Genomic DNA, 25,169 nt, shown 5'->3' on the forward strand with positions numbered 1-25,169 from the left:
AGAAATGTGTACCTTGGGTATTATACATTTTGCATACATAAAAAAACATTTGTGGTCTCCAACTCTGACTTTGAACCAATTCTGTAGAATGGCCCATATGTACTTTTATTCCGCAAGGATGCATTAAACTGATACAAATTACAGTAAAGACATTTATAATGTTATGAAATATTTATATTTCAAATAAATGCTGTACATTAATTCTAACACAACAGCACAACTGTTTTCAACATTGATAATAAATTACATTTTAAAAATTACACATAATAAAAACAGTTATTAAAGTGATAATATTATTTCAAAATATTACTATGTTTACTGTATTTTAATCAAATGAATGCAGCCTTGCTGAACAAAAACATCTTAATTACCCTCAAACTTTTAAACAGTAATATATGTGTATATAGACAACATAAAACAGCTGACAGAGATAGATTTTACTTCACTTCATTAAACCATTTGTGGTTTGTGTTGAAGGGAAACTTCGGTCCTACTGAAGAGCTTTAGGGGCCAAAAAAGGTTGGGAAACACTGCTCTAGCTTTTTTTATCCCTTCATTTTTCTATCTATCGAATTTCACAAGCCTTACCCATCTCTTCCAGTTCTGATGTCATGGATTTGGAGCGCAGAGCGATAGCTGGTGTGCTCAGTCTTTTACTCTGCTGTGGGACTGTGTGGAGAGAGAGAGAGTGTGTCATGATCATCACCAGCATCATTGTGCTTCACTGATGTTTTTGAATTTGTATCTCTTACTTTTCTTTCTGACCCCTTCCTCCATATCAGGATTCCGGGTAACCATGACAACCTTGACCATGAGACTGTTGCCACCTTGCCTGATCATATTGACCACCTGCCTGTGTCCCACCTTAACCACATTCTGACCATTCACCTATAAAAGAGAAAGAAACAATATACAGAGGGAGAGAGAGAGAGAGACCTTAAGTAATAAGGTAAATTCTAGAGAAACATCAAGTATGATGATGATACAGAGGGAAGAACAGAATACAAGTTCCATGATGCAGATCTGCGGACACCTCGATAAGGAAGTCTCCCATTCGCAGACCAGCTCTCCAAGCCACGCCTCCCTCGTCGACAGACTCAAGGTACTGCAGTGCTGGAAAGGCTGGGGTGGGAGTGAACTCTTCTATAGGGGTCTGAGCTACAAAGAGAAGACATTTATACAATTAATCTAGCATGCTTATCCAAAATGTTTTATTGAGGTTTACGATACATGGCCAATTATAAGCAAGGAAAATTATGAATAGTGATGAAAGATGTTTTTGTCAAATATTCTCATTCCAATTTTGGAATGCAACACCATAACTCAGCAAAAGGTGTGTTCTGTGTGGTGTGTGAGTGTGTGTGCAGTGATGTAGTGGTGCCTGGAGAAATGGGTATACTCTTAATTTATGCCCCCAATATTATTTAAGCGTCCCAGCAAAGGATGAACGCTCTGTGTTATAAACAGTGACATATAAGAATACTAGTCTTGCATTAGTATTCAATATGCAAGACTATAGAATATAATGAATACAATAGAACATATAGAATCAGTAGTATTCTTGCATATCGGGGCCGCACGTTCGGTTTTCTAAATATCCATGTCCCATAAATGATATTGATAGGAAGGGGTATATGCTTTTAAATCCCCCAACCTGATTTTGACTTTCTCTGGAGGGTTCAAGCTTTAAGAAAACCTGCAAAAGCTAGGATTGGCCCCCTGATCTTACCCTTGGCTCCTCTCAGCACAAAGCCAAAACCCTCATTGTCTTTTTTCTGCAGGAGGACCGTCTTCTCCTTGATTATGTAGTCACTAAAAGAAAGAAAGAAAGAAAGAAAGAAAGAAAGAAAGAAAGAAAGAAAGGATAGAGAGATTGCAGTAGAAAAGAAGAGAGAAGAGATAAATAATATCTCCTCTGCATCAGGAAAACACTTAATGCCTGAATAAGCCATTGAGTGGAGGAGGTGGCAGGGGGAGGGTCAGAGGCCAGAGAAAAGCAGAGTACAGTGTATGAACCATAGACTGTAAAAAAAACCATGGCATTTTCATTGTCACAGGATAAAAATTAATATAATTAGTATTGTCATCATTTAAAATGCAGAAGATGGTTAAACATTTCTCTGTCTTACATGGACCCGTTGATTTAAAAACTGCTTTGGTATTAGATTTTAAATTTCTTGGAACCAAATCTAAAAAAAAATGTGTAACTGTCTCAATAAATAGCTTCACACTTTTTTCCGGTACTTCAAAGCTCTAAATTATATTATACTATTTAAATGTTATTTTAAATGTGATGACAAAATATTAACATATTAAATTGTTCTTTATAAAAAAAATGTTCTTGCATGTAACTGTTGTTAGTAAAAGATTTGATCTCAACTGCTTTACAGTCATATATGCGTTTCCAAAGAAATACATGTAAGAAATAAACTTTACTTATTAATGCAAAACAAGTCATTTTAAGATTAAATTATCTTTATGAATACAAATTATATTGTGTCATGTTTATCAAAACAAAACTGAAAAAAACAAAAACAAATGTAGACCCCACTTCATTGATATAGACTTATGTTGAACTTTTTTCTTGTACGAACAGATGTATAACGCAGTAGGTATTACGTTGTATTAAGCAGTAGGAATACAAGTATTTATTTCACTTCAGCTGTCATAGTATGCAAACACAGCGAGAGTGTCACAACGAGAAGCACAAAGTGTCCAACATAATTTCTAATTTTTTAGCTCCTGCATGCGGCAACTCTCACAGATCGGTTACATCCAGCCGCAGCCGATGTCGAACCATAGACTGTGAAAATATAATTCGAACACGCCTCACGTCTTAAAAAAAATAATACAGAATACTGGTAGTTGATTCCTGTCCTGGAGTCGATTCCGACACTAGGGGATTCCCGATGGTTTCCATTCACAGCAGAGCCCCTCTGACTGGCTCCGTGTTCTTGAGTCAACAAGTGCACTGCAGTTCAATCAGTACACAATATCCCATCCTTTAGCTCTATGTTCAGGACGACTTATCCAACAGTATTCTCTCATTGCCCGAGGACCAGAGTAGAGGGACTAAGGGGACAGACCAAGTCAATGCAAAACATAACAGCAGGTCAGAACGCACATAGCGATTCTCATTCTCTTAACAGCATAACAAGAACAATTTGGCGGGAAACCAATCAGCGCGGCTTGATTTGAAGGCTGTCTGAAGTTCATCCATTGGACAAACCTTCACAACATCATGCCAATCTTGTAGCTCAAACATAACAGGGGGCAGGACAAGTCCACTCACATTAATAACACAATCTCACAGTTGTGTAGTTGGGCAAGAGGCTACAGATCTTCTAAGTGATATTTACATGTGCAATGGGCACTGCAAGTAATATGTTGGCGGTTGCCTAAGCAACGGACAGAACTAGATATAGGAAATAGCCAGACTAATATGTAGACATGCACAGTGAGTGATACAGTACACACACTTGGCAGCCATATTGAACAGAATTAGTCATACCACCAATGTTCACCTCGAAGGGATCTCAGCAACACGCCCAAGCATAATGTTTTCAAAAGCAAACCAGATTATGCTGGGCCAAGTACATAAGTGGTCACAGCAAGAATATAAAAAAAAAATGGAAAATGCCCAGTTGTTATGTCTGAGATCCCATCTATATTTAGGCAAATGACTGTTTGCTCTGAATAGTAAAAGGTTTGCAGATATTTGCACACATACACGCACATATATGTATGTGTGTGTCTGTGTGTTTACATTATGATCTTTTTACATGAAAAATAATCTACCACAAATATATATATATATATATATATATATATATATATATTTAGATTTTTTTAAACAAATATATGTGCAAGTAAATAAATAAACAGTCATTTTCATTTTGGTGGTGGGGAATTGAAAGAGAGATAAATGTGTTTATCCGATGGCGTGATTGCTGATGAGCGACAATTGCGCGATGCACCAATCTCGTATCTCTCACCGAGGAACGGAAGCACAAGCTAAGGAGCGAGGATCGAGAGAGGACAGGCCTGGACTAATGTATATGTATGTGTATATATATATATATATATATACAGTGTTGGGAGTAACGCATTACAAAAGTGATACATTACAGTAACATATTACTTTTTGCTGTAACGCAGTAGTGTAAGGCATTACTAATCAATTTTCAGTAATATTTTACTCGTTACATGTTCAGTGAGGCTTGTATTACAGTTGTATTACAGTGTATTTTCTGCTTTTACTTCTTAAAGGCAACAGACTATGTGAAAGTTTGAAAGCAGTCTTTTAGTGCCAGTTCAGAGCGGTCGCGTCTGTAACATTGTTTTTTCCTCATAAATGCGAACACGAAAACTAAAATAAAATGAATATTTTAAGTTCTATGGAGACTGGAGAGCCAACCCTTCCTCATCCGATTTGCGCAGTGTAATTAACAGAATTACAAAAAATATATTTTGCCTCCTATTTTTTTGTCATGCATGAATGTGTGTCTTTTCCCTAATATTACAAATAAAACATAGACTGATATTTGTCTAATGTCTGGAGTCCTTTAAGGAAGTAGCCTATATACGTTTCAATAGATGAATTTTCTGAGAATTTTTATTTCATGTTTTGACTGCAAATGTCATGTCCATAATGCTGGACTTCCCCAATTTTAAATAATTTATCCTCAACTAGTTTTGTGGTGTAGGTCCACGTATTTTATAATGTTAACTTCAAATAATACTAATAGCCTAATTTAAAGATAAGGCAGCATTGGATCTGGACGGTAAGGAGAATAACGCTGGAGTTGGAAGAGGTGTTTCGCGATTCTGTAGGTTTGTGGATCTGAGTCGTGTGGCGAATCGCGATTTCGGTTTCATATTGCATATCGTTACAGCCCAAAAGTTAAGTTCTACTTAGTTATTTTGGTGAAAGTAACTCAAAAGTAATACATGAGTAATGTAACGCATTACAATTCTGGGACAGTAATATTGTAAGGTAATGAATTACTTTTAAATAACAGTAACAAGTAATACCTAATGTATTACAGTTTGGAAGTAACTTGCACAACACTGTATATATATATATATATACAGTATATATATATATATATATATATAGAGAGAGAGAGAGAGAGAGAGAGAGAGAGAGAGAGAGAGAGAGAGAGAGAGAGTTAATGTTCAAAGAATTTAATAACAAAACAAAACAAGTACAAAACAAATTCCGCTCCTCCGTGAGAGATACGAGACCAGTGCGTCTCTCATCAGCAATCACGCCACCGGCCTCGCGCCACTCTCCCACAGCCCTCGGTCTCGTTCTGCTCGTCCACAGTCATTATATACCTCACTTTCATTCAGTCACTGGTCTGATATATCTGTGAATATGTGAAGTCAGTCGTCAGTTATGCTGCTGATACTAGGATGGTATAGGTTTCAGTGATTTAGATGAGTCAGTTATTGTGTTAGTGAGTCAGAATGGTTGTTTGTCCAACAGTGTTTCTGTCCATGAGTCATATGGCCAGTGATTTCATGAATCATGTGCTGGAGCTCTGATAAATGGCATCAGAAATACTTCCTTCATGCTATACAGCTCCAAACTTGCAGGTGTATGGTGTATATACATATATTATCATGTACAGGCACATATATTAGGAAATGCACTGAACATGTGAGCGTATTTAACTCACTCTCCTAGAATGCACTTGGCTGACCTGGGTTGAAAACAACGCAAGTTCATATGGCTTGAACTGTGGTTTTATATTTTAAAGTGCCCCTATTATGCTATTTTAAAGGTTCCCAATTTTTGTTTAGGAACTCTCCAACAAAAAGTTTACATGCATCAAAAGTAAAAAAAAAAAAAAACTATAATTTTCTCATAATAAATAGTGCACATCACCACATCATTCAACGATTCTTAAACGACTCATGGATTAATCAATCTCTCTAAATCCCTCCGTCCCGCGAGCCTGCTCTGCTCTGATTGGCCAGATGGCTCAGTCTGTTGTGATTCCAGCAGGTCGGAAGCAGACGCTATCACCATAACTGTTTTCAGCTCAGGAGGCTTCCTCAGTCCTCAGCGATTGTACACACTGTAAAGACAGTAATGATGACGTCGATTTTACAATATCAATCTGAGACCGAGTTCAATGATAATACTGTACATTGGACGGATTAGTTATTCAACCCGAACATCCATCGCAAGGACGACTTGAGCAAGACGTTTCTCAGTCATATGCTACTCAGTTTGAGGTACATTATGAGATGTTGCAACTATCCTCACCATTAGCATTAACAAGAGTGTGTCCATCAACAAATCATATTTCAATTGTATTGTGGTGCACATGAGGGAACTGTATCAATAACAGCGCATATGTTGACCCACTATAGCGTGAATGACTGATCTAACAAATGTTTTAAAACAAATCTTGCTCCATTCTTTATCTTTACTCAAAGTATTAAGAACGAGAGACAATCTACATTAATAGGCAGTTTTAGGTAATAGAGGCCCATGGCTGATTAGCAGAAGTATTCCAGTAAGACAGTAAAAACACAAATTTGCCAGAAACTTACACAATTTAAAGCACAAAAGTACGAATTTTGAACAACCGGTAGAAAATATATACATCAATAATTATTCATACTTCCAGGTTGTGATTCTGAGAATCTAGCTGGTCCATATAAACTGGGTACTGACTCATATACAAGAACAAGCGTATCAATATCATGCCAGAGTATCAAAAGTAGCAGTCGGTATGTGGTGTGACCAACAGCTGCTTAGTGCATCTCATCCTCATGGACTGCAGCAGATTTGCAAGTTCACACGTCTGGGGCAACACATGGTTACACGTGGTTTGGCACTGCAAGGACAATCAGCTGTCCTTCCTGTCTCCCTGTAGCACTGTCTTACATTACGGACATTGCAGGTTATTGCTCAGTTTACTGCACATCTGCAGTCCCCATGCCTCTTGAAGCAGGCCTATAGCATGTCCACGCAGCATTTCAGGGACCCTGGGAATCTTCCTCATGGTGTTTTTCAGAGAACATAGAAAGGTCTCTCTACTGCCCTGCAACTGTGTAACTTGTTGTAACTGTGACCTCAAATGTCTACTACTGCATGTAAACTGATATGGCCGGTTTCACAGACAAGGCTTAGGCCTAGTCTCAGACTAAAATGCATATTTGGGCTGTTTTAAATGAAAGCAACACTGTTTAGTCTCAAGATGCACATCAGTATTTTTTTCTTCTAAGGCACATTTAAAAAGCTACTTAAATGCCCCTATTAAACTAAGACCTCATCCTGGTTTAATCTAAACCCTGTCTGTGAAACCAGGCTTCCACAGGTGCATGTGCAATAATCGTTTATGGTTCATTGAACTAGCATTGAAAAACATTGTTTAAACCCTTTCCAATAAAGATCTGTAAAGCTTATTTGGATTTAATTATTTATTGGATTATTTAAAAAATGATCTTTAAAATACAGTATCCTGAAGGGGTGTTTCTTTTTGCTGACTTTAAATACTGTAAACGTGCCACTTTGCATGTTTCCTTGCAATGCAACCCTGTGTGATTGCTTGTGTGTGTCCAGTGCCAATAAGGTGCTGCTGAGATATTGTTTCAACTGTACCATACTGTACCCACATGCTGATAGCCACACAGGCTCAGCCCTCAACCCACTCCATCTGTTCATCTCTCTCTCTCTCTCTCTCTCTCTCGGGTACTGATGGTCTCCATCTAAAAGCGTAATGTAAAAGCTTTCATTGAACCTCTTGAAGAACAAAAACCTAAAGCAAGGGGTCGCTCATGTCTCCCTGTGAACTCTTTCAGTAACTCCTCTGTGTGTCACCTCCAACCCTGCTTTCTATCTCAGTCCTCTCTTCTCTCCAATAGTCCATCCGCACTCCTCCTCACATATCTTCCATCGCGCCTGCACAGAGGAATGCCAATGGTGGCCATTCTCCATATCACCCACTCATCCCTCCCCAGATCGAAGACAAGCCAGGAATGAATAAATGTGCAGAAAGCGATGGTCTCGCTTCAAGTTGGCATATCCTTTTTAAAGTTACATACATCTCACAACTCGCTGAATGTCTCTGCCACACACATCTCGCCATCCACTCTCTCCCTCTCCTCTTTGGCCATTAAGTTTTCCTATCAAGTGATACAGACACAGTCAATATAGTGGCCGCATCTGTGACTGCCGAAGCCTACAATCTCAATGTACAACTAAGTTACGTTACACAATCAACAAGGTGACAAAACATCACTTGCAAACTATATTGCAGGCATCGTAAACACCACATGATGAAGAACGGTTGTCTTTGTTGAACTTTGGGAGTTTTAACCAAAGGCAGGTCTAATAAGAGCCACCACACGATAACATCACTGAACATGCCGAAACGGAAAATGAACAGACAATCATCAGCACCACATCAAACTAAACACACGCAGCAGGGGTTACGCAAAAGTCCCCTCGTGAACAATCATTCTTGATTCCTCAAATGTACACATGCAAATCACACACAGTGTGCATGATACACAGCCACAGTAGAAACCCCAACAGCATCAATCCCTTCCAATGAAGCTGAACTCCTCTAAATCAGCAGCTAATAGAGCCCAGCACATCCTTTCTCCATCCCACACACACACACACGCGCACACACCGGTTTAGCATTCTGTCTATCAGAGCAGCGGTCTATCTAGCTGGAGGCAGACATTGTTTTCTGCGGCCGTTAACAGAGAGACAGAAGCTGCGATTCACACAGACACACACACACGCACACGCATGCATGCAGCAGTGGAGATGCATTACGCTGGCTAATGCGCTCGCTCTTCCGCACACATACACGCACACGTCCGAACGTGCACACACACGCACGCATTGCAACACATCCCTGCCTGTCGATCCACTCCATCACTCAGGCTCGTCACTTGCACACATGCGGCGCCTCCCTCCCAGCCGTGAGAAAAACATGAAAACAGCCAGTACCTGTAAATGAACCAGACGCTGCGATTCATAGGGCCTAGCGACGGCCAGGACGACGAGAGGGAGAGGGAGAGAGAGAGATCCTCCTCTCCGCATCCTCTCATCGCCATTTCCCCCCCTCCTCCTCCTCCTCCTCCACCTCCACCTCCTCCTGCAGCTCCTCTTCCAGCCAGAGAACAGCGAGCGAGAGCCGCGCGAGGGGAGGAGAGGAGGAGAGAGAGACGGAGAGAGTGAGAACGAGGGCCTAGCTCTCCCAACCCTTTCATACTTAAGACGGAGAGAGAGAGAGAGAGAGCGAGAGAGAGAGAGCGATGGTTCACTGTGACTGCGACAGAGGAGGAGGGAGAGAGTGAGCGAGGCAAGGAGAAAGAGAGGGAGGGAGGGAGGGCGAGATAGAGGGACAGAGAGAGAATGTGTGCTTGGAAGACATGGTTCAGCATGAAAGAGGACAGAAATGATGTAATTTGATGAAGGGACACAGAGGGAGAGGAGCTTGAGGTGACTGAGTTTGTTTGCTGATTAGCTAATGCATGCATTGAATGTAAAGGATGCTAAAGGGACTGTTCAAACAGGACACATTTTTGCATTTTAATAAAACTTGGAAAGAAACGCAGGTGCCTCGAGAAGCATTTTTCGTCATTGCACCTCAAAAACGCAACAACACTCAGGGCGTGAGATGCCGAAAAAAACCTGCATGTACCGGTCAAAGGCGTCCTGCTAATGTAGGGAAAAAATGGCACATGCCTAATGCGTGCATATACGCACACCGGCTGCCTACAGTATAGGAGGGTCAAACCGTTGGGAAGGTGCAATTGAAATGCCAAGCACCAGTTTCACCAGGGTAAGATACCCGTCCGTCACATGTACACATCTGCCTCTTCCTCTCTTCTTCAGTACCCATGTGAGTTGAACAGAGCTATGTTTCTATCACTGCCTCCACTAGTCACTGTTTTCCCATTCATAAAACTGGCAGCAGCATTTGAGAGATAGAGAGAGACAGGAAACGAACAAGAGAGAAAGAGAGAGATGGAGCACTCTCTAGTGCTCTTGTCGGGTAGCCGTGGAGCACTACAGCTCTGAACCAACATCCGCTTATTACATCATCAAAATCACAAGCTTCTGAATGAACATTGTTTTTTGATTTTTCAAAGACATTCCCTGTGGCCACACCTGATTCACAATCTTTGGATTAATTGTACACTGATCGACATGTAATGCAGCAGTCTGTTTTCTAGTTATATTTTCAAATGTTATATACACTCACCTAAAGGATTATTAGGAACACCTGTTCAATTTCTCATTAATGCAATTATCTAATCAACCAATCACATGGCAGTTGCTTCAATGCATTTAGGGGTGTGGTCCTGGTCAAGACAATCTCATGAACTCCAAACTGAATGTCAGAAAGTGAAAGAAAGGTGATTTTGAGTGTGACATGGTTGTTGGTGCCAAACGGACTGGTCTGAGTATTTCACAATCTGCTCAGTTACTGGGATTTTCACGCACAACCGTTTCTAGGGTTTAGAAAGAATGGTGTGAAAAGGGAAAAACATCCAGTATGCGGCAGTCCTGTGGGTGAAAATGCCTTGTTGATGCTGGAGGTCAGAGGAGAATCGGCCGACTGATTCAAGCTGATAGAAGAGCAACTTTGACTGAAATAACCACTCGTTACAACCGAGGTATGCAGCAAAACATTTGAGAAGCCACAACACGCACAACCTTTTGGCGGATGGGCTACAGCAGCAGAAGACCCCGCCGGGTACCACTCATCTCCACTACAAATAGGAAAAAGAGGCTACAATTTGCAAGAATTCACCAACATTGGACAGCTGAAGACTGGAAAAATGTTGCCTGGTCTGATGATTCTTGATTTCTGTTTCTGTGAATTTGGCGTAAACAGAATGAAAACATTGATCCGTCATGCCTTGTTGCCACTGTGCAGGCTGGTGGTGGTGGTGTAATGGTGTGGGGAATGTTTTTTTTGGCACACTTTAGGCCCCTTAGTGCCAATTGTACATCGTTTAAATGCCACGGCCTACCTGAGCATTGTTTCTGACCATGTCCATCCCTTTATGGCCACCATGTACCAATCCTCTGATGGCTACTTCCAGCAGGATAGTGCACCATGTCACAAAGCTCAAATCATTTTAAATTGATTTCTTGAACATGTCAATGAGTTCACTGTACTCAAATGACCCCCACAGTCACGAGATCTCAACCCAATAGAGCATCTTTGGGATGTGGGGGAACGGGAGCTTCGTGCCTTGGATGTGCATCCCACAAATCTCCATCAACTAAGATGCTATCCTATCAATATGGGCCAACATTTCTAAAGAATGCTTTCAGCACCTTGTTGAGAATTAAGGCAGTTCTGAAGGCGAAAGGGGGTCAAACACAGTATTAGTATGGTGTTCCTATTCCTAATAATCCTTTAGGTGAGTGTATTTCTGTGATGGGAAAGCTGAATTTTCGGCATCATTAAACTCCAGTCTTTAGTGTAACATGATCCTTCAGAATTCATTATAATATGCTGTTTTGGTGCTCAAGAAACAGTTCTTATTACTATCAATGTTGAATAATCTTTTAGTAACACTATAAATGTAACATTATAAAGAAATCTTTTGTAACATTATAAAAAAAATTAAGTTCAAGTCAAAATAGCTTTCTATTTACATAACATTTACATTTTAAATAGATAAGATCATGTCTTGGCAAAACATCAACAATACAAAAATACTTTTGTTTACAACATAATTTTTCTAATTGACTAATAGCCACAAAATTTAAAACTAAGTATTAGGACTGGAGTTACATTCCAAAATGTTCTCTAAAAGCATTAATGAAATAAAGTTACCATAAAACTTTCAAGAATGAAAGGCATTGTCTATTTAAGATGTTAAACTTTAAATGTATCAAAGAACACAAAAAGTATTTTGTGCAGAGTTAAGCATGATTTATAATGATAAGTGAATAAAATAATTCACATAATTACATAAAATGAATTAACTGTCTAAAAGTCATTGGTGTGTTACTGAGCTCAATGTTTTTACATTGAGTCTCTACATGTTAATCAGCCTAATAAGAATACTATGGGGCAGCGGCATTAGCCTCGCATGCTACTATTGGTACACAGTTGAGTAATCACTGTCAGCAATAAGAGTAAGAGAGATTAATAATAATCTCACTGGACAGAGCCAAGTGGATCTGTTTACTTACACTACCAGGTTTACTTGCACTACACTTACTGGCTCTTAAAGTGGGTATTGCCCTTTTCTGTGTTGTATTTTTGTCCTTCTCTAAACTTGTTGCTCTGTTCCTGTCTCTGCACCGTGGCAGATGCACACACTTCCACACCCATCTGCTTCCTCTTCTGCCTTCTGTCCATCTGACCTTTGTTCCTTCCTCTTTCTCTGCTTGTCCTCCCACATCTATCACACTCCGTCCCTTTCTGCTGCCCTTTCTGATAAAACATAGCATTTAACTTGAATGCTTAAATAACAAAAGTTACAATCACTTTAGCTTTCAACATTATCAGTGTAAAAGATTATCAGTGTACAAGGAAAGATTCTTAAAGCGTTTAAAGCAGGCAAAGTTATTTATTATGTAACATGTTTAAATATACAGAAAGTAGAATGGAACGAAATCCTGTATAGAAAAATATAGCTGTACCAAATAACGGACTGCAGAGCAGGAGAAGGCGTAAAAGCCTTTCTTGTAGTTTGAGGTTACGGTGTGCAACAGTGGCAGGGTTAAAGCCTTTCTCCCAGGTATTTCCTTCTAATACCCTGAGCTAAGCATTGTTAAACATGAGCGAAATACCAACACCAAAGCCAACTGACAAGAAACCAAAAGATATGGCAAATGATTGGTGATCAAGAGGGGGAGAACATTAACATTTATCCTTAATGCGTTTAAACAATTGTGCCTAGATTGTACATCTGGATAGGCCTAATCTCTATTACTGTAAGTTAACCACCTTTCGATTCAGTTTATAAGCTGTCAGACCAAACAAGACAGTTATGTTAGAACACACAAGTATGCCTAGATAAATAGTAATAGAAAGAATGTGACTCATGTAAAGCAAATGGTACAGATGTGTCCCAACAGTCCTCAAACAGCATACTGATGAAGCCCTTGCAATAAACAGGCATTAGCATACTGTGATGAAGAAGGCCATTGTGCCATATTTAATACACATGTATAAATGGATTTCTGAAGTACTGGGGCAGTAAAGAAATTTCTCATATTCGCTCAACCTCCCAAACACTCAGAGAGTTGTATATGCAAATCTTATATGGCATCAGATGACTTAGTACACAAGTAGTGCACAATTAATGGAGTTTTGAGCTTGACAGCCCCTGCGCAGTATAGTTTTCAACCTTTTGGACTCCCCAACATTATTCAAAGAGCCGACACTTCTAGTTTCTGCAAACAAAACTGCAAGAAGTTTTAAGAGCTTGTTCTTCAGGGTTCCTAGTATTTTAAACCCATTAATTTTCATGACTTGGTTTATGATTTATTGAATAAAGATAAAAAATAATGATTCTTAAAACAAATATTTTGTACTTGCAATTTCTACCCGATCAAATATTTTTGGTATTTTGAATATTAAATATTTTTGTTTAAATTTATGTCACTTTACCGGGTCAAGAAATCTCACTTTCAAAATTAGGCTAACTCATATATCCATGTTTTTCAAGACTGGGGGAATCCTGGTTCATCAAAGAACGCAAACAATTGGTTAGTAGGTGAATGAAAATCCAAAGTATCATGTTTTAGCTGATTTTACAGCAAATTTTGTCATTTTAAGTCATATTGAGGCGCCATTAAAGGTTAGCTGATGTCCTTTAGTGGCCCTTAGCCCCATGATTGAGAACCAGTGCCATACACTGAAAACAAAACGCAAGTTAATTTAAATTAACTGGATTTTTCCAAGTCAAAAACATTAATAAATATCGTTTTGGGATTAAATCAGGACGCAATATCTCTTTAACGTAACAATTTTAGGTTACCACTTTTTAAAGTGTAGAGTCCCCATTCACTTCCAAATGTAAATGGAAGCGAGCACCTCAGACATTTTCCTAAACTTCTCATAGGGTTTCTAAAAAACATGATGGCGAATGCATAATGACAGAATCATAATTTTAGTGTGAACAATCCATTTAAAACCAAACACACAATGTTCCCACTGGACAACGCAAACGCAAGAAGGTAGAGAAAGACCCCTCCCCCTACCCTTGTCACCTCCCCCTCCTTTAACAATGTCTGTAAACAAAGCGGAACCTATGAATGCAGGAGGAGAGAGAGAGCAAGGGAATCGAAAAAGAGGGAAACACAGCCGCACATCTCCATCGCTCAGGAGGAAAACGGTCAGGGATGAGAGAACCGGGAAGAGAGAGACATGAACAAGAGAAAGAGTAAGCTAAAGGGGAGAGAAAGCAAAAACTCACATCATCTCTGTCAAAGCCTCTTTCGTTGGATGTCGATGTTGGTCCTCTTTGCCCTCCCCCTCCGTCTCCCTCTGCCTCCTTCGCTCTCTACGGCATTGCTGGATCCGCAATCTACTGCCCTATTCTTCCTCTTTCTACAACTCTCACACTCTTTCTATCCTCCAGCATGGTACATGGTACTACACCACACCGCTGTTCATTCAGAGCATGTGTGTGATGAAGAGAGTGAGAGAGAGAGAGTAGGAGAGAAAGAGCGAGAGTGAGCAAAAGAGAGGGAGAAGCAGCAGGAATAGAGGGGGTAAGGAAGTGTGGATAGTGGCAGAAGGCGTATGTGTGCCTGTACAGTACAGTATGTATTTGTACACGTGTTCTTAATGCCAGAAAACTTGCTGGGACATTTTTAGTGAAGACCGCACAGGAATCATTCGGTGAACTTTTACCTAAAATAATAATGTACGTCCTTGACCCTATTTCACAGATCACTGTCCTATAAAGAGATCACGTGCGTTGGAAAGGGAAAAAGAGAGTACAGCAGGGCGCTCAGGGACAAGGGCGCTGGAATTGTGACACAAATGAGTGTGCACGGACCAAAGAAGACAAGGAGCACAGAAGGATGATGCAGAGTAGGTTCATATTAATTTACCAATATAAAGTGTGTTTATTGTTATTTGATGTTCACTGATAATACATGAACTAGTATTAACCTTAAAATGAATTAAATGTAAAAGTGGACATTTTGTAGAATATGTAGAAACATTAATCTAGATTAATGAATGCTGTAAAAGTATGTATACACTTAGGGTCCCCTTGCGTGTTAAAAAGACTTACTAAGGTGCCAAAAAGTTGATAGTTGCAAGATGCTTCTGCATCCATTCATTCATCCATATATTTCTCTCTCTTCCTCTTTAGTGCCCTTCATAGTCTGACCTCCAGATGGAGTCACCACAGGGGTGGGAGGGTGATGGAGAGAAAATGAAAGAGTGCAGGGGGTTAGTAAAATGGGAGGAATTAAAAGAGAGAGAGGGAGCGCAAGGGAGAGTGAAAGCGGGATGAAGGGAGCAAGGAATCCAAAAATAGAGGGGTGAAAATATACTTGGAAACAGAAAAGATCAATGTGGATCTTAAGAAGCAAGTGCGTGTGTCCAGCGAGATTCTGAGAATAAATAATCATGTGTGACTTATAATGCGTATGTTAGTATGTAAATAATTTGTTGTGCTTGTATTGTCCCTTGTATTACAGGCTACTGGGATGAGGTGAGTGTGAGCTCTCTCCATAACTGGGACAGAATGACATCACATGAAGCAGCTTTGTTTACTGTGAGGCGCTAATGAAAAGAGCTCAGTGGTGTTAATTTACCAGCACGTGGCTCACAGACAGCTAGACAGACTGAGAGAGAGAATGAGATTACAATATGGTAATCAAAAACAAATATTACAGTCTTCAGTTTCATGGGGCTGTCATTTAAATTCAAAGGGGCTGGGACAATATTTTTAGACCCACCCTACTGCCCCAGGCTATAACATAAAGGACTTCAGCGAGTCACCTCGTTTTCCCAAGCCCCTGAAGATGGCCCTGAGTAGATATCAAATTTTAAGAGAACCATGCTACAAAAGTAGATTACTCAAGACTGGGGTCTATTTTTGTGGGGGGAAAAAACCCCACGATTTTAAAAGCTGAACAACTTTTAACTTGAGCTTTTTCAGGTCAAAATGTCTAAAATAAAAACTTTAGATATATTTAGAATTAATTCTATATGGTTTCTCCCAAGGTTTTTTTTTTTTTTTCCTCCATTCTGTCACCTGATGGAGTTTTGGATCCTTGCCACTGTTGCCTTTGGCTTTTGGCTTGCTTAGTTGGGGCCACTTAATATTCAACAATATTATTGATCTGCCTGCATTGACATTATATTATGAGAGAACAGAACTGGAGGATGACATCATTGTTTTCTTCAGAGAGGCTATAAGTATGTAAATTAACTAAATGAATAACCTTTTTACAACAAAAATGAACCATCATTGAATTTAAGTTGGACTATGACACGGTTTTCTTCTAGATCTGTTGTACAACTGAAACAAACGTTGTTGCATTGATATGACTTTATACAGGACTCAAAAAGAAAGGTCCATAGTACATTATTTCCTATTTTCCTGTAAAGCTGCTTTGAAAAAAATCTGTTTTGTAAAAAATGCTATATAAATAAAAGTTGACAGGACTTGTTGGTGGAAAAAATATGAGATGGTAGGACAAAATGTATTTCAATGCTTTTGTGTTCTTTTGCTAAACTTTTGCGTTCTCCAAAGAAACTTTGCATTTGCTCACAATACCTTTAAATTCCCTTGGAAAGAATGCAGAAATTTTGCCAATGAAGGCAAAGTTTCTTTAGGGATTGCAAACATTTTGAGAGCCAATGCGAAGATGAAAAAAAAAAAAAAAAAAAAAATTCCGCCCATTTTCTAATTTTTCCAACCCCTTTTCCAGTCCCTTTAGGGGCTGTGTATTTAAAATGTCTGTATGGGGCTCTTATTTAAAATGTTAAATTTTAAACTAACTTATTTGAAAATATTTTTTTTAGTTGTGGTGGCTCTTAAATGGATAGTAACATAAAAGAACATAAATCTCATTTTGGGAATATGTTTTGAGAAATGTCTCAGTGTTTCCATACAATGGAAGTAAATGGTCTCTCAAACTGTTTGGTAACGAACATTCTTCAAAACATCTTTTTTGGTGTTCCGCCAGGAATCTGGCCAGGATTTGGCTTTGTTTTGATATTGGCATGGTCTCTGCAGCCCTCATACATTCTATGGACGTGTCTACATTGCTTTGATTGTTCTCTGAAGATCTCAAGTTCTCGCACGCCCCAATTGTTCAATTACGTACAATTCTCCTTCACACTATTGGACAAACCACTTTCAGTCATTACCCTCAGCAAGAGTAACGCTGGATTTACATAATACAGCATATTTACAGAATATCTCAACAATTTGTAACCTGTAATTCAAATTTATTTGAGAATTACAATCAATGCATGTATCGCTTTACATTAAATACTTTATGAATTATGCTGTACTTAAACCATTGAAGTGACACATCCCATTCTTCAATGTCAACCTCAGCTATTTAATTCTGAAATTAATTTAACACAACAAACTTGCATCTTATTTCTGAAACAGGCTTCACAGACCGCAAACATTGTGATGCATGAATCACATGCTGGCATCTCCATGCCTGTCAGTCTATCACTCACTCACACTCACAGCAGTGCGAGAAAAGGCGCCAAGGCCTCCTCAGGTGAGTCGATGCCAACACGAGCAGTTCAGAAGTACCGACAGAAAACTCTCCACGTGCACAACAGAAACTCATTCAGTAATAAAGTACGCACATCTTTTTAGATTGTTGACAGTTGAGAGAAAAGAATCTCTAGATTTGGACATTTCTTAACTACATTAAACGGCAAAATTTATTTTGACCACCAATTTTTGTATTTCATTCTGTATTTTATGCCAGACCACTAGCTAAACTAGGATGAACTACATCTAAACTGGTCTTCTCACCAGTAAGTCCTTCATTACAACATATCAGCAAAGCACCGACTTAAAAATTGTAAAATTGTTCTTACCTGGGCGCGTCAAAGCTGTCGTAAGATCCAACGGTGTAATGTCGGAAGAGTCGCTTGGCTCTCTCACTGCGGCTCTCTGAAAGACGCAAACACAACCGCATCCACATCATCACGAGTTTGTGTGTATGAGGGTCTAACTACTGCATGACAAGAAAACATATGTCCGACTTGAAGTTTCCCACTCTGACAGAGCGTGGTGGCCCAAACCACGGCGAGTTTAGCCAGCGTGAAATGGCACAATCGGCCTCTCTCACACTCCAGTAGAGTGCTGTAAACTATTAATAGTCATCATAGCTGCTCTCCCTCACAAGTCTGACATCACAGAGAAGCTGTGGCAGTCCGACTGTCCTACAACTACATCTGGGACAATCAAAATGACAGCTCCGAGTGTAGCTCTTTGATACTTATAACGTGCATGTAATGTCTGTGCGTGTGAGAGAGGAGTCTCACCTGAACGAGACTCCAGACTGCGGTGAGCCACCTCCTCCACGCAATCAGAAGGAAACCAGCCGGTGCGCCCTCGGACCGTCCCCTCCCAGTAGCCTCCTTCACCCACGCTCAGCACTGAGAGAATCAAAAGAGAAACAACAGTGTGTGTGTGTATGTGAGCAGTAAACGTATGAACAGTGTACAGCCACAAATATACAGTATATAGACCAGAAGCGTCATGACCAAGAAACAGGCAAAAAATGTTTATCTAAAATGCTGTGACAGAAATCACTCATTTAAGAGTCTATGTTTGTTCCGTCCAATTGAGTTTCCACCGATTATTTACTTAAAACTTTATGGCTTTTACAGTTCATGACTTTTTTCCAGTCATTTTTTCATACATAGCTCTAAGCATGGTTCACATCCTTTTTGACCTTTTTTCCATGACTTTTGCATGACTGTTCCATACAGAAAATTTTGGACAGAATTTCTATTTTTGTCAGACAGAGTTTTTGAAATTAGTTCAACCAAAAATGAAAACTCTGTCAATAATTACTCACCCTCATGTTGTTCCCAACCAGTAAGATCTTTTTGATAAAATCTGAGAGCTTTCTGACCCTCTTTGGAGGATAGCTACACTCTGACGCTTCAAAAAGTTCATAAAGAGATCGTAAAACTAATCCATATGACTTTAGCGGATTAGTCCAAAATGTCTGAAGAGACTCGATCGCTTTACAGTACACGATGAACAGATTTAATTAAAGCTTTTATTCACATATAAACATTCATCAACTCACACTTGACGTGCAAGAACCAATGAGGTAGCACATTTGAGCTCTGCAAGAGTTTTGTTCTTGTGCATCAAAAGCAGGTTGAGTTCAGCTTGTTTATCTTCACTGATCAATTTTATATGCGAGTAAAAGTCTAAATTCAATCTGTTCATCATACAAAGTGATCGAGTCTTTTCAGAAAATCTTGATTGAACCGTTTGTTTAAAAAACAGGTTTGAAACAGGTTTCTCTTTACAATCTCTTTATGAACTTTTAGAAGCATCAAAGTTTTAGTTGCATAGCTGTCAATAGAGAGACAGAAATATCTCAGATTTTATCAAAAAGATTTGTGTTCTGAGGATGAATGAAAAACGTATGGGTTTGGAACAGCATGAGGATGAGTAATTAATGACAGAATTTCCCCCTATTTGGGTGAACTAACCCTTGAGTATTTTCAAACAATTATATGTATGTGTCTAAAATGATCAGAGATTTAATTCTAGCTCAATGATGGATTTGGCTTTATGAGCCAGAGAAATTGGTAACGCTTCCTTTTACAGTCCAGTTACCCATGTAAATACTACGTACTTATTTTAGTAACTACAATTACTGGGTAATAACTAGTACTAACCCTGAACCTAAACCTGTTCCATGTACTTACCTTATATTAGCCAGTACTTTCTAGGTAAGTACACTGCAAGTACTGTACTGTAAAAGGGAGCGTAACCAACATATTTATATCCATCGAATTACATTACTTTACATTCCTATTTTTACTACTGTTCAAAATCTTGGGGTCTGTAAATCGTTTAAAGAAGTCTCTTACGCTCACCAAGGCTGCATTTATTTGATCATAAATACAGTAAAAACAGTAATACATAGATGCAAGACACCCCTGATAAACACACACACACATTAAATCCCAAATCACATGCAAAGTCACAATCACTTAAAAGTTTACTAATGTATGATAGGACATGCATATATGCAAGCTATGGTGACAGATCTAAACATGACACACACACAAACTTGCATGCAAGTTGACATTTCTCACAAACATACATATACTGACATACCAACACATATCACCAGAATACATACACAGACAACGTTTATCCACACCTGTGTGAAAAACATACAGAAACAAACACACACTTAATGGCACTCCTGTCGACAGACAGTATATCATTGCTCCTGTCCACAAAGAGTCACACACACACACACACATTCACCTTTGACTTTGTCTCCCTTGTTGAAGCTGATCTCACGGTCCCCCTGGGCCGAATGCGAGCGGGTGGCCACAAACACACGGCCAGGCACGGCACTGTAGAGACGCCGCCGCTGCCCGCTTGCAGTGCCCTGACTACTGATGGAGCCCGCTCTGTACAAAGGCACACATATCAGACAACAGGATTAACATTCTTTTTATGCACATTTATTATTACCGGCTCTACTCAGTCCGGTATCCGTCTTTATATCGAAATGAAGATGTGAATATTGATGATGATTTAGGCGTAGAGTTGGCATAGGCACTGAATAACGAGCTATAACCTTTTTTACTCTCTCACCCTTGTCTTCCACGCGTTTGCCGGCTCCGATCGTCTCTGTCACCTGTTCGGCCACGGGATGGGGAACGGGTTCGTGCTCCACGGGGACTGCTGGAACTACGCAAGGTGCCGCCATGCTTTGGACCCTGACAGATACACATAAATACAAGGAGAAGTAGAGTAACAATGCAAGTTTGTGCAATGCAAAAAATCTATGGGTAATTTTTGTGCAAATCAAAAGAGTAAAAAAAAACTGTACACCAGGGACGTGGGAACTATATTGTGAGAGGTGGGGTGCAGGCCTTTTTAGTGTAGGTAGGCCTATAGTAGGCTATGTTATGCATCCTGATTGACTTTATGATTAGTTAAATCTGTTTTGCACATGGATCAACACAGAGTTTCGGTCAGTACTGGACAGCCTCTGTCTCGTTCACTTCACGTCTGTGGGCGTTACGCACAGCACAGTGTGGTCGCTCCAATTTACCTTTAATGTAATCTAACATGACAGAATTACTAAAAAATATTTAGCTACACCTAAAATGTAAAGATTTTTAATAAAACTCAAGGGATGGTGGATGTGTGAAATTTTATGATTTAGGAGTGACGTTACTCTAGTTAAATTTTCTAAAAAATATTTTGCTACCTAAAAGTTAAAGATTTTTTGTGTCTCACATGCATGTCTATTTCCCTCATGTTAAATATAACGCACATATGGATTGATATTTTTCCAATGTCTGGACTTCTTTATTAATGTTTCAATATATTGGTATTAAATGCATTTTCTGAGAATTTATATTTTAAGTTTTTACTGTAAATTTCGAGATGCACGCTCTTTTGTCCATCAGTGCTTGAGTCACCATATATCGGAAAACATTTGGAATGGGTCAGACATAAATCTGATCACTTATTAAATTTTGTTTTAAGTGAATTTTGTTTTGTCTAAATTGTATCTTCATTTTAATCAATGTTTTCATCAACAAATTGACTAGATTAATAAACAAGAAGCAAATACTGTAAACAATATAATTAAGAAACAGAGGTGGTGGTGCGTGAACTGGAGCATGTCTCATAAATGAACCAAAAAATAACAGAAAACACTAGTTTATTAATAAACAATTCAAATGTTTAATGCATAATCCTAACTGAATCCTTATGTGAATTTAGGGGGCGGGCAGGGAGATGGGGTGGCTGTGCCAACGTCTATGCTGTACACAGTGTCAAACAAAATATCTTAAGTTTTGGCTGGTTAGTATGACCCAGTTAGTTCCTTAAATCCCATTGAGATGAACAGGAATGGTAATGAATAGCTTTTTTATTTAATTAAAAAGTATAATTTTCACATTTTACACATTTTTTATATTCACTAAAAAAAATACTTTATATTACTAATTATATACTACCTTTCAAAGGTTGAATGGTGAATACACACATTTTGGTGGGGGGGAAAACACACACACGCACACACACACACACACAAATGACCTGCACAGAGACAATGTTCGATCCAGCAGCATTGGGAAAGGCGATCCAGTCTGGTACGTTCATGCTGTTGTCACTGTTGGCTCGCAGGAAAGGGTGAGGATGGGGCAATCCAAGAGTACGTGAACTCTCCCTCCTCTGGGGGGCATACTTCGGAGACTCCAAAAAGGGAACTGACATCAAATTAGGAGAGAAATAGTAATAAAGAGAGAGAAGAGATGCAAGAGACAGAAGTACACTCCAATTGCCCCAATACTGTCCTGCGAAATAGACTTCATAATATATGCATGTATCGTCTGTGTTTGATGAGGTTGCAAAGCATTAAAAAAAAATGTGAACTTTAACATTTCCCCTGCTGAGTGTATTAGGAGCAGTGAACACTGCTTAGGGACTGTGTGAATCACTACACAGCTAAAGAGAGACAAAAGTATCAAGCCCCAAATGTCACACAGTTTGCAGGGCAAATCAATTATATAACAGAATAAAAATACAGGCACAACCAAAATAAATCTCCGCTCCTTACCTACGTCTGATTCTCGATGGTTTTTAATGATTTCTCCCAGCTCAAAATGGCCAGACATCACAGCCACCTAGAAAAGAAGTTCTCACACGCTTAATATTTGCATCTGTGAATGACGCACAATGACGCAAGGCTTGGGAATAACATAATATTAAACAAGCACACACACTTTCCTCCATATTAAACACAAACACATGATCACAGTCACAGCTGGGTCTGTGGAGATGGCTGAGGTTAAGTAAAACTATTTTGGCTCGCTGCAGCTTCACTCCACCTGGGACTCGCATAGCATACAAAAATGCTTCACGATAACACTCTACAAACTACAAAACAGCAAGAGAAATGTGTCAATTCTGTGCCACTAGCAACACCAGATGGAAGTGCAAAAATCAATCTGTGTTTACAAGCACAACAAAACATCTCATTTTAAAACTTTGATCATAAAGACTCCAAAAAAGAGTTTTTTTTTCACCAGTTTTGCCATCAATCAGACACGTGGACTAAATAAGCCTACAGAATTATGACATTTACATCATCTTGCACATTATAAGTATTATTATTATGCTACTGTAGAGTGATCTCTGCATATCTAACAGGAACTGAAGGATGTATTTAATATCCAAAAAATACATTTGTCACTTCAAGATAACTTTAAGTATATAAACAGCATCAGGCTGGAAGAGTGTTTGTTGGTGTTCGGTTTGCGTGCAAGTGACAGTCTAATAATTACCTGGAAGGGGGTCTGCCCACTGTTATTCTTTGTGTCCTTATTGGCTCCTCGATACAACAGAATTCGGGCACAGCTCTCCTAAAAGAAGAATTAGCCAATAACAGCCACAAGACATTGAAGACATCTGATGCAGGCCATAAAATATAGTAAAAACTATTCATAAAAGTTTATCACCACAGTAAATATATCACTTGTACAATAATAATATCTTCACAGGGAACTTAAAGCATCGCTAGAAAAACCATGCTACCAGCTTTACCAGTGAAAAGCATGGCTTTAGTTTTGAGGATGAAGAGCATGGCACCAAACCAGCAGTAACAAGCAGAAAAAATCATGCTGATGTAAGATGGACATTTTTTGGATTTTAATATTTGTCTAGACCAGCAGTTATACCTTGTTATATAATGCACATATATGCAGGGCAGTGTTTCCTGAGGCATTCTGGGATGAGGAATCTGCACCATAAAAAAGTAGGTGCTCCAAGTGTTGAGAGTTCCCATTTTGACAAGCCTGGAGAGAGAGAGGGAGAGAGAGAGGGAAAATGATGGATAAAGGATCCACAGAATCGTTCAGAGAGGAGGGGGAAAAAAGAGAAGTGGATAGGAAGAGTCAAAATCAGTAATTTGACATGAAGGAAGAAGAGGGAGAGAAGAATAGATTTTATACATTGTCAGAACAGACACCTTTGCTAATTAACACTGCAGTGAATGTGTGAGTGAGAGGAAGAGAACGAAAGAATCAAAATAGATATGGAAATGAACAAAAGCACAAAGAGAGGACAAAGACTCAGCAGAGAATCTCAACCAGTGGTACTCTCTGTTGCCTATACCTATGTTTGTATTATGTACAGTAGCGGAGTGGCAATCGGGAGAGTCGGGAGTTTTCCCGGTGGGCCGGTAGTGTTTCGAGGCCGCGAGGGCCGGTCTGATAAAATGTATTTATTGGAAGTTCGCCATGTGCACTTGGGGCCCAAGCTAAGGGAAGAAATAATTTTTTTTTACATTTTCTATAACGGAGCATATATTTGCAGCAAGTGCCTGTCTTTACAGCTTGAAGTGCTTGAATGCAGCTTTTGACGCGCTGAACGCGAGTTCGAATCCGCCTTTTGCCGAACTCTCTCTTCTCCCTTTTCCTAACACATATGTAAATATGTAAAATGTAAAACCTAACATTAAGGTCTCTAGCGTTATATTTTGCCAACGAACTAAAATTGAAACCATGATATGGCGTTGCGCCATTATAATAACTGACATTAGAATAGCATCCAGTTTGTGCTGCGTGATTACTTTGCTCACGCGATCATCATGGTCTGGTGTTTTCTCCTAAATAAAAGCTCAAGGGTTTATTTATTGCAAGTGAAGGAATTACGACAAAAGTATTTTCATTTTCCTATATTACAGTGTAACGTGGGTTAAAATATACTTTTGAAATACTCATTTTCATCTACATAGTACATTTATAGGCTAAATGGATTTTACAGTACGTCATAGGAATAATTATAAATCATTATTACATTATTATAGTAATTGTTTGGCATCCTAAAACACCATTGATAATGTAATGCAGACTGAGACTCTCATAACTAAAAAGATGTTTGAGCCCTCTTTATTGTCCTGGTACAAATTAATGTTTTTTCTTTGTTCAACG

The 25,169-nt window shown here is 39.2% G+C and overlaps 1 protein-coding gene across 4 annotated transcripts in view; it reads right to left on the reverse strand.

The window, feature by feature from the left end:
• The window catches only part of shank1 (SH3 and multiple ankyrin repeat domains 1), a 91,309-nt gene that overhangs the window by 18,249 nt on the left and 47,891 nt on the right, over window positions 1-25,169 (reverse strand). For all 4 annotated transcript variants that reach the window (XM_089128526.1, XM_089128525.1, XM_089128527.1 and 1 more), the window contains 12 exons: window positions 23,916-24,032; window positions 23,523-23,600; window positions 22,796-22,862; window positions 22,276-22,445; window positions 20,815-20,939; window positions 20,479-20,627; window positions 18,498-18,611; window positions 18,048-18,123; window positions 1,730-1,812; window positions 1,034-1,158; window positions 753-888; window positions 589-669 (listed from right to left, as the gene is read on the reverse strand). In XM_089128526.1, coding sequence (XP_088984652.1) covers window positions 589-669; window positions 753-888; window positions 1,034-1,158; window positions 1,730-1,812; window positions 18,048-18,123; window positions 18,498-18,611; window positions 20,479-20,627; window positions 20,815-20,939; window positions 22,276-22,445; window positions 22,796-22,862; window positions 23,523-23,600; window positions 23,916-24,032 — 1,321 coding nt within the window. The remainder of the gene's footprint in view (window positions 1-588; window positions 670-752; window positions 889-1,033; window positions 1,159-1,729; window positions 1,813-18,047; window positions 18,124-18,497; window positions 18,612-20,478; window positions 20,628-20,814; window positions 20,940-22,275; window positions 22,446-22,795; window positions 22,863-23,522; window positions 23,601-23,915; window positions 24,033-25,169) is intronic.

This window comes from Pimephales promelas, chromosome 3 (genome assembly GCF_988280905.1).
Source record: "Pimephales promelas chromosome 3, fPimPro1.hap1.1, whole genome shotgun sequence".
NCBI lineage: Eukaryota > Metazoa > Chordata > Actinopteri > Cypriniformes > Leuciscidae > Pimephales > Pimephales promelas.